The sequence below is a fragment of the Rhagoletis pomonella genome, unplaced genomic scaffold, assembly GCF_013731165.1.
Source record: "Rhagoletis pomonella isolate Grant_MI unplaced genomic scaffold, Rhpom_1.0 Rhpom_scaffold_00005, whole genome shotgun sequence".
NCBI lineage: Eukaryota > Metazoa > Arthropoda > Insecta > Diptera > Tephritidae > Rhagoletis > Rhagoletis pomonella.
Genome location: NW_023458559.1, coordinates 35,800,911 through 35,811,580, shown reverse-complemented (window position 1 = coordinate 35,811,580; position 10,670 = coordinate 35,800,911). Strand labels below are relative to the sequence as shown.

Sequence of the window (10,670 nt, the reverse complement as noted above, 5' to 3'; positions counted from 1 at the left end):
TTTATAATATATCGTTACCTTAATATAGATAGGCAATAACTCATTTTCTTTTAAAATTCGGCTTAGTACAAAGGTCGGTAGATTACTCACTAACGGCCTAATAGAATTTAAATACAACTACTATAAGTTTCAGTGTGTATTTAATAAAGCTTTGTACCTACTCTCTAAAGACACAGATAGGGGCTTTCTATATTAAGGTAACGATATTTATATATAAATAGTGAACTTTTTCAAAACAACTCTAACCTTAGTTTAAGTTAGGTTAGGTAAGCGGGCTGCCTCCGCATATGGAGGCACTCTTGGACTCGACTGAAAACTCCAACCTTAGTGTAGTCTAAAAATCTCTACTCTATTTGCTATATATCCGGATTTCTGGCTTTGAATATAGCACGCATTTTGGAGGACTTAAGATAAAACTCCAAACAAAGTCTAAGTTATGCTAAGACCACCTCCTTCGTGCAGGCATTAAAAAGTATCACCCTTAATTTCGAAAGGTTTCCGTATAGTGAAGCTGGAAATGTTTGAGTGATAACCTTTTCGCTGTGAAACACAAGCTATCAATGCATTTTTGACGCCAAAACAGCAGTCATCGGTGTATGAAACCAGGGAAACAGAATCAATTTAAGGAGGCAGTTTCGATAGAAAGAAATTATTAAACCGTGTGTAGGTTTGGAGAATTGATGTCGAAACGAAACCGATGAATGTCGACCACTCAGATGGTTTTCAGGCCATCGCTAACAGGCGAAGAGAAGAATTTTCAATATCTTGAAGTGTCACTGTAGGACTTTCCGTCCACGAAGACCGTCTCTCTCAAGAGCGAATTTGGTTAAGCCCACGATTTAAGTGCCGAGATGTTATTACACATTTTACGGAAGCCATGCTGATATACTGCTTGACTCGGATGATGTATGCATGATGCGAGTAACAAGGCTTCAACTGGCTTCTCTACTGGAGAAGGAGAGACTAGGGGTTTAAGTAATGATACACGTACCCATTTATTCTGTTACTATATACATACAAATATGCATATACAAAAGTTCTGAACGCATAAACCGCTTAAACAAAATATTTAAATTTCAGCTTTGGTGGTATTGCGGTCAGCCGACTACAGCAAATTAAACAAACAAAATTTTCCCTATGTGAAACCTCAGATATTCGCATATTCCGATTTTAATGATGTTGTAGTTGTAGCAGCATACAAATCCCCAAAAGTTTTTAGCGAATAAAGTTGAAGTGAAAGTCCTTGGGCAGATATAAATCTGGATGGTTCCGGTTACGTAGAACTCGCTGTCATGGAAATAATTACGATTTTAATCAATTTGTTTATTTGTAGTGACACCTCATAGTCGTTGAAATAAATGGAAACGATCTTAAATTATTTGAAAAGCGTGCCCGATACAAAAAGCATCGATATTTAAACCGGGTAGGGCACCGAAAAGAAACTTCTACTTCCAATTAATAAGAATTAAATAGAAACAAGTACATAGTTGTGTTGTTTTTTGTTTATTTTATTCTACCTCTACAATGCGTATGAAATACTTTTGCAGTAGCCATGCATTTGCATTTAAATGAGCAGAATAAAATATGTATGTTTAAATATATTGTGCTGCATATAAACTAATAGATGGAAATTTGCAAATTGTTATGTATGATGCAGGTTAAATAGTAAATTGCAATTTTCAATAAATACCAAATTCCAATTAAATTTTCCAACTTTAGCAATGCAGCCTACTCCTCATTATCATCATCACTATCATAATCATCATGTCTCATCTCCCTCTGCTTCTTCCCAGTTGCCGTCGCCGTCGCCGTCGCCGCCACGCTCCCTCCTTCCTCACAAGCATGCTGCGTACTGCGCGCAAATACTACACCCAACGGCAGCTAATCTATGTCATCGTCATCATCATCGAAAATTGTGTATTTCTTCTGGGAACGTTTACGGCGCGTTTGCTTCTTGGAAGTGGTAGCAGCGCTGGTGGGCACTGGTGGTGCCGGTGTTGGTGTAGCCGGTGCGCTCGGCAGCGACTTGTTTAATTTCAACTTCATTTTCACCGCCGCAGTAGAGGTGGTTGGAATTTCTTCATCTTCGGAAGCATCGTCGCCCAGCTCCTCCTCCTCGTTATCGGAAGCCTCTGAGCCAGCAGCAGTACCACCGCCACCACTAGCGCCGCAACCTCCACCACCACTTGTCGACTCATTGCCAGCTGCAGCTGCCGCTGAGGCAGCTGCTGCCGCGGCAGCAGTAACGCGTGAACGTGCAGTCACAAATACTTTTTGCAGTTCAATAGAATCGAGATAAATGAGAGATGCTTCTTCATTGTAGATTTGTGCATTCTGACAGAGCTGTACGAAGTCCTTCTCCAGCTCATTAATATCGCCATATTTGCAATCTTCGATGCGTTGTAATATCTTTTTGATATCTACAGGGCGTTTTATAATTTCATAGTAATCGGGTAAGCGTTGACGCGACGGCAACTTCATGAACGGTTCGGATAGCAGACGACCATCTTCATTGGTGTACTTAATGACTGCCGACATGATCTTATTCATTTGCTTTTTGAGACGCTTGTCAATATTTTGACGCCGACGACGTTTCATAATCACCTCATCTTCTTCGGAATCATCTTTGCGATTCTTACGTTTGCGTCGTTTACGCTTGGCATCTTCGTCATCTTCCTCTTCTTCGAATTCGGCACCATCGTCGATGGCCTTTAACCACTCCTTCTCGGTGAGACTGTCTGTGTAGTCAACCTCTTTACGTTGGCGAGAGCCCCGACCTAAAAAGGGAAGATTTTATTTTTAGTAACTTCAAATGAGGTGTGAGAATATCGTTTGTGAAAGAAAAGCTCACGCGTTATAAAGAAAATAGCACTGCGAAATTTTTAAGCTTACTTATATCAATTTAAAATAAGTCACTCACCCAAAATTGTATCCTCATCGTACTGATGCCAACGTTCAACCTCGTCGTCATCCTTCGTCAACCAATCGGGCAACTCTGACTCATCGATTAAACGCTCTCTGCCTGGATGCAGCTCTTCATCCTCTTTCTTACGTTCGATATCCATCTTCTTAAACAATTCTATTTCTTCTTCGCTACGCGCAATCATCATATTAATCACCTCATCATCGGGCACCTCATTCTCCTCCTCCTCCTCATTGTCATCCTGATGCAAAATCGTTTGCAAGAATTGCTGTCTCTCGCTTCCCGTTGATTTCTGATCGAACATACCAGCTTGAATGACTTTTTCGTCCATGTTCAATTTGTAGCGTGCAGCAGCCAAGATGCGCTCCTCCACCGAGTTGACCGTCATCAAGCGTAATACGCGCACTTCATTGCGCTGACCAATACGATGTGCACGATCCTGGGCCTGCAAATCCTGATGCGGATTCCAATCGGAATCGAAGATGACAACGGTATCGGCGGTTTGCAAGTTAAGACCCAAACCACCAGCGCGTGTCGATAACAAGAATACAAAATAGTCCGAATCCTTTGCATTGAATTTGCGCAACAATTCACCACGGTCCTCTGCCTTAGTGGTACCGTCCAAACGCAAGTAACCAAATTGACGCCAGCTCAAATAATCCTCGATGATAGTCATGCATTGTGTCATTTGACAGAAGAGCAACACCCGATGGTTGCTGGCCTTTAGCTTCGGCAAAATACGGTCGAGCAATTCAAACTTGCCCGAGACACGGTATAGATCTGGTCCAGAGGCGACGCTGTGTGCGCCGGTGTGATCGCAATACTTCTCCTCGATGTGTTGGAACATGAAGGGATGATTGCAGAGCTTGCGCAGTTGTACAATGGTGTTCATCAAAGCCTTAGCGCCACCCTTGCCCTGCTTGCCCTTCTCCGAACCATCGGTGAGCAGCACGCCCTTGCTCTGCATATGCTTGTAGAGCACACGTTGCAGCCCAGACATGTCGCACTTGATGATGTACTCGACCTTATCGGGCAATTGATGTTCTACCTCCTTTTTGAGACGACGCAACAGGAAGGGACGCAACACTTTGTGCAAACGACGAATAATCAAAATTGTTTCTTCCTCGTTCAATTCGACCTTTTCGCCTGTGGTAGCAAAGGGTGCATTGAACCACTGTTCAAAAGTGGAACAGGACTTGAAGATAGATGGTAGCAAGAAATTCAGTAGAGCCCACAGTTCAGGCAATTTGTTTTGTAGCGGCGTGCCGGTAAGCAGCAAACGGTATGGCGCAATGTAGTGAGTGTTCAGCACCTGTGTGAGCTTGCAATGATGATTCTTCATACGATGACCTTCGTCAATGATCATGTACTTCCAATGGATTTTAGCAAGTACCGACTTATCCTTGATAACGTACTCGTAGGTGGTGAGCAGCACATTGAATTTGGTGGCGCGCATTTGATTTTGCAACAAGCGGCGTCCCTGTGGACTGCCCTTGTAGCTGACAACGGCCACAGAAGGTGCCCATTTTTCGAATTCCAACACCCAATTCGGTAAAGTCGAGAGTGGTACAATGATAAGATAGGGGCCCATGACCTGGAGAAGAAAGTGAAAACGTTAAATAAAAATGGTATATAAATAAACGGATTTATCACTGTGCGCACTTACCTTCTTTTTGTCCATTAGATAGGTAACCAACGAAATTGTCTGTATAGTCTTGCCCAAACCCATCTCGTCGGCCAAAATGCCATTCAAGTTGTTATTATACAGCGACACCAGCCATTCCAAACCCTTCAACTGGTACTCCTTCAATTGACCATTAACCATGATGCTTGCCTGTTCGTAGACCTTTTCATGTACGGTATGCGCAATGCTGTAGTATGTCTGCTCCTCGGTACGATACTCGTCATCCTCAACTTTAACTTTCTTAATAAAGTCCTTGGCGTCGTCGACATTTTCCAATTCTTTGTTTTCAGCTTCCTCTTTTTTCTCTGCCTGTTCTTCCTTTGATTTATCGTGCTCCTTGGCGTTAGCGTCACGCATATCTACATCGCCTTCATCATCCGAGTCTGATTCAATCCAATCCCAGCCGGGATGACGCTCCAGCCAGCTGTGCAAGTTCTTCAGCGTTGGCGCTTCTTCGCCTGAAAGTCGCGCGCCTGTGGCCTGTTCCACCACACTGACGCGCATGTCGGCCGCGATGCAGCTCTCATCGATATTCATGTACTCGCCGCTCATAAGCAAATCCTTCTTATATTGCAGCAAGTGCTTGCTTTCCTCTTCCTTTTTCTTCTTCTGATCATCCTTGTGCTGCTTCACCATCTGTGTCAGATTGCAAATATATTCGTCGGTTTGCGACAGCAAGAATGCCAAGCGTTTATCTTTCTTCTGATCGATAAGTTTGCGGTAGCCCTCTTCATCCTCGGCCATCAAACGTCGCATACGCTCCTTTTCGATGCGCTCCTGTTCCTTCTTCTGCTCGCGTTCCGCATTAGCATGATGATTCATAATAGCTTTGTTCACACGCGCCAGCTGCGCTTTATTATTGCGATGAAACTCCTTAAAGTCTTTGCCATGCTGCAGCACAGCTGCCAAGAACTCTTGATGCTTTTGGCGACGCTTGCGCTCCGCCTCCAATTTCTGTTGTTTCTCCAGCTTCTCTGTGGCACGCGCCTCTCGCAACCCCTGTCGCTTCGTGCGCTTATAAGCCTTAATATTGACCGCTGTCTCTAGCGTGGTGTCGCGACGCGTGCACTGCACAATTTCAGCGCGCAGCTGACGTTGAAAATTAAGCACGCGCAATGCGCGCAACTCAATGGCCGCCTGCAGCCGCAAGTCCTCCGGCATAGTAGCGGGCAGTCGCTGCAATTCCTGCATACGCAACGATATGCGCGAAGCTATGCGATTTTCACGCTCCTGCAACAAAGTTATCGGATCCAACCCAACCGGCTTGGCAACTGTGGTAACGCGATTCGGCTTCGGCATGGGCTGCTGGGGCGGTGGTGCACCTTGCTTTGGTGCTTGCATGCCGGGCGGTGCCTGTGGCGGCATACCGGGAGGACCCGGCGGCATGCCCGGGCGCACGCCTTGTGCCATTGTAGCTGGCATTGGTGTCGAAATGGGCGGTTGTCCGCCGGCCATCATTGTTGCAGGCGGACCGGCATTGGGTTTGCCGCCGGCGCCATTGGGCAACTGATGCGACACGTCTTGTTGTAGCGGCATCGGTGGAGCACCGCCTGGCGCCATGGGTGGCTGCTGCACATGTGGTAGAGGTGGTGCTTGTAGCTTAGGTCCGCCCGGCACCTGTTGCTGAACGTAAGGACTGGCCGGCGGTGTTGGGCACTGCGGTGGTGTGCCTACACTGCCAGCGGTACCTGGTGGAGGTGCGCCACTTAGTCCAGGTTGTTGCTGCTGCACTGGCACTGACGGATGTTGGCCTGGCGGTCCAGGGGGACCTGGCGGTACGCCAGCCTGCTGCTGTTGTTGCTGCTGCTGTGGCGGTGCCAATTGCTGTTGCATTTGCATGGAGATTGGTTTGTTGCGCGCCAACAGTCGATATGCGGTAATTTGAGCGCGCAACATGTTTACTTGATTGCCAGTGAGATGTTGATGTTTTGAGGTGGCGCGTATGGCCAGTAACTGCGAGTAGCGGGGATCTTCCTGCAAGCCCTTTTCCTCCATGGTGTCAATGGCGCGTTGGAGTGCAGTAAGACTTTCCTGTACGGGACGATCGCCAGGTGGTGGGCCCTGACCGGGAGCCGGTGGACCCTAAATTTGGATTGGAAAAAGAGTTAAAAGTTAGGAAGTGTTGCGATACAAAATAATTTAGGGTTTGCTTATTTTTACAAAGCATCAAAATACATAGAGTAAAGAAGTTACTAAATGTGTTGAAAATATTTTTAATATTTTCCTAAAAAAACTAAAGAATCAAAAAAATTTTTGGCTGCTCATTGTGAATGGCACATAAAATCGTAAAAATTGTTATCAATATAATCTTCCCTCATTCTAAAACAAGTCATTATTTTTTATTGAAAACTGCACCCACGAAAAAAAGATATTCCATTTAGTCGCTCTCCTATTACGTCTTTGCTACTGACTTTTGTTGGCATAAATGGTAAAAATGAAGAAGCAACCGTCAACATCAACTGACTGATAAGAAGATCGATAAAAGATGTACAGTAGCAGAAAAAGTTCACTGTATACTTTCAGTCAATAAAGGGTGCTACGAAATTACCTTTGGAATTGTAGTCCGAGGAGCGATAGGTTTTACCAGTTTATTTCTGGAGTACCTAAGTTCCATCAGTGATATTGTTTGGTGTTAAAATATCTTGAGAAATATATTTAGTTGACGTGTTAAAATAAACTCTTCTCAGTGTAGGCTCATGCTTCTGAGGAGAAATCTATTGTTTTATAAGTATTAGTTCGATTAAGCTAAATAGCGATTTTTCCGATGCGATTTCTACTTCCAGGCACTACATCTCTTCTATTAAATCCGTTAAATACCGAATTCAGATGTTTTTTTTTACGAAATTTTCGTTTCTATCACCCTTGACTAAATGTTATACTTCGTTTAACGTATTGAATACTTTTATCATTCTCGGCGTGTTAATATGTATATAATTCACGCAATCTTTTCCTTGTTACTCCAATGGCGCTAAATATAAGATGAAGAAAAGTACATGTGCTGGTTTCTGCAGCCAACAAATTAGACAGTCATATCGGGAAGGCAGCTAATCTTATGCGAAGTACCTTGATTTTGGCGAGCCACGTGAATGCCCGGAGGCGTTATGAAATCAGCTAAATTTAGTATCATTACTATATACCCCAGCCGTAATAAATAACCTACGGAAGCACTTCTTTCTGAGCTGATTAAGCGTCTAAAATTAGCCGAAAACCAGCACGGATTCCGGAAGATGCACAATGTTGAACGCCAATGCCACACAGCCATTTGTGGGTCTTAACCAATGTCGATCTTGCGATAGGATGGTTGTAGTCGCGGTTAACATATCGAATGTATTTGATGTGGTTAACCATGCGACCCATTGCCAAGTTATCCTAGAGTCGTCGCTTCCAGATCGGATGAAATGCTGAACAACCAGCTATTTGTGTGGTCGTCAACCGTTAGTTGAATTCAGAAGCGCGTAGGCTTCCCTGAAGCTGTTTAAACTCTACTGGCCGAGCTCTCTTTGGCGCCAACCGGAGTCAACTAAGAGGGCTATGCAGACGATTTCACAAACATTGCGATGGATCCAAGCATCGACAGCCTTTGCAGTAAAATAACTATCTCTCCGATCTTTCTTATTGCTTTAGTGCCACAACCCTCAATATTTCTGCTAGGACTTAGTTTCAAAATACGAGGGGTGCCTCAAAAATAACGACTGTGAACGGTCCACGGTCCAACGGTCGTAGAATATAACCTTTTCTCCTTATCAACGTATGTATATCTCCGCCACTTGCATCAAACTACGTGCCAGGAGCAGGCGTCTGGGACTAGGAACGTTGCAAGGCGACCAGCTGGTTAGAGGTAAACTATGCACCGCCAGTTTGGTTAACAGGAACAAGTGACGCGCAGTAGAGATATCTCCAAACATACGAGAATGTAGTTTCACGTACGGCTATGGACTGCTACATCATGTCGTCCGATCATCTTCCACGAAGAAAGCCAGATACTGTATGTGAAAGAATACAACATTTTCATTCTGGAATCGAACCGGTTTATCGTGGAATATCATGGTGGCCACTAGCCCAACATCCATTTTATTTGAAGCAATCCGGTCACCGATAACTAAGGCGACACCGTCACCACCGCACAATGGACATTGAGTCGTACGTATACCTCCAGTTCAATGAGACACAATACAAATACGGACACAGCGATGCTATCAGGATGAGTCTTAACATTGACCGGCGCTTATCAGCACTGAGAAAGCAGAACTGGCGAGAGACCAGGTACACAAAAAAGGAAAGCAACTGTTCAGGATGAGGGCAAGGTCCTCTCAGCACCAAACACTTCGACATCATGCTTGGCGAACCAGAGTATGAAGAGGACAACAGAGAACGTCTGTTACAAGAACAATCGGTGTTTAATAGGAATTGAAACCCTAAACATGGTCTCGAAGTTACAAAAAAGAGTTAATATTGCCACCTACACTGAAAGCCATTTCAGCCAGAATAGTGAGGCAACAGGTGCTACTGTGAAAAGCCGAGCCCTCCATCGACGAACAAAAAATCTCACCCAGAAGTCTTTTATTTTATATGGCGCAGAATCGTGGGCAATGTATGTATAATAAAGATGAGAAAGTGCTACTACGGTCCAGTAAGCGCATAAAAATGGAACGATTGCGTTCGTTCCTACGACAGTTGAGTCTACGTAACCGGAACGACCCAGATTTATATCTGGCCAAGGACTTTCACTCCAGTAACACTCACCCAAAACTCTTTAAAGAATTTGTATGCTGATGCAACATGCGCTGATTTGGCCATGTTTATACGCATGGATAACGACGCTCCAGTGAAAAGATCCTTCAACTCGGTGCCCATTAGTCGACAGAGAAATCAAGGGCACACACTAACACAATGGAGAGACTAAGTGCAGAAGGACCTGTCCGCACTTGGGAAGAACAGTTGGGGCATATCCGCACAGGAAGGAGGAATTCGCCGAACCTGTGAGGTCTCGTCCCAAACCGACAAATGGTTGTTATGCTAAATAAGAAGAAGGAAAGTGGTAAAGATATTGGTATATGTAATGCTAATGCTAATAGTAATGGTAATAGTAAGGCTAACTAAACCCCGCTCGAGTCGGCTCATCCATCTGCGTTGTCGTCCGGTTCAGCTACGGGGAGGCCCAGGAAGTGTGCAACTTCGATAGGGGCTGTCCATAGGGACAGGAGCGTGAGCTGGGTGGGGTTTAGGGGGCATACGAAGAGGTGCGTGAGTCATGTGGCGACTCTCTGCATGCCGGGCACTGGTTGGGCACATCGTCGTTTATTCTACTCAGGTATGAGTTTAACCTGCTGCATTCCCACGACAACCGGTTCTACGTACCGGAATGGATCGGGTTTGATCCGACCAAGAGCTACTGTTTCGGCGATATAACCCCGTTTAGGTCGGTGAAATCCATCAAACGTTGTTCGGCAGTCGTCAACTTCGTGTTCGCATATGCCTTCGTGTTCGTATTATTATTCGTCTTCGGGTTCCTATTTGTTTTCTCATAAGTCTTCGTCGTCTCCTTCACACTTATCCTAGTCTTCAGCTTTTAAATGGTCCTCTTACTCGTTTTCGTTTTCCAATTCGTATTCGAATTCGTTTTCATTTTCCGCTTCGTGATCGTCTTCGTGTTCGTATCTGTCTTCGTCGCCATATGGGTTTTTGTCGCCGTCTTAATCGTTTTTACCTTCGTCTTCGTATTTTTTTTTTATTGATTTTTTCACGATTTTTTAGTTCATTTTCCCGACTTAAGGAAAACAAAAGAAGCTACTTTTGCCCTCTAAGCAAAAAAAAAAATAAAATTCTATTTTAATTGCTAGGCAAAAATTTAAACTTAAAAAAAAAATTCATGTACCAAGCAAAATATAAAACTAAAAATATAACTAATATTTTCTCATCAAAAAGTAAAACTCTAAAAATAATGATTATTTTTGAAAAAAAAATAAATAAAACTCAAAAAATAATCGTTAAAAGTTATAACCGTTACGGTCCCTGATAAAAACCGTTAATGTTATTCTTCTTTTGCATATACAGTCAGCGTGA

General features: G+C 44.1%; 1 protein-coding gene across 1 annotated transcript; it reads right to left on the bottom strand.

Moving 5' to 3' along the window:
- Positions 1–1,484: 1,484 nt before the first annotated feature.
- LOC118738870 (ATP-dependent helicase brm) lies at positions 1,485–6,719 on the bottom strand. The gene is made up of 3 exons (XM_036469885.1): positions 4,590–6,719; positions 2,921–4,517; positions 1,485–2,777 (listed from the first exon to the last, which is right to left on the bottom strand). Exons 1-3 carry the CDS (start codon positions 6,600–6,602, stop codon positions 1,882–1,884), a joined length of 4,506 nt encoding a protein of 1,501 aa, XP_036325778.1. The 5' UTR covers positions 6,603–6,719; the 3' UTR covers positions 1,485–1,881.
- Between the last annotated feature and the right edge of the window lie 3,951 nt (positions 6,720–10,670).

Coding starts and splice junctions, on each gene's coding strand:
- LOC118738870 (XM_036469885.1), bottom strand. CDS start 6,602: ATGGAGGAAAAGGGCTTGCAGGAAGATCCCCGCTACTCGCAGTTACTG. Junction 4,518..4,589: donor ATCTAATGGACAAAAAGAAG/GTAAGTGCGCAC, acceptor TTTCTTCTCCAG/GTCATGGGCCCCTATCTTAT. Junction 2,778..2,920: donor CGATGAGGATACAATTTTGG/GTGAGTGACTTA, acceptor TTCCCTTTTTAG/GTCGGGGCTCTCGCCAACGT.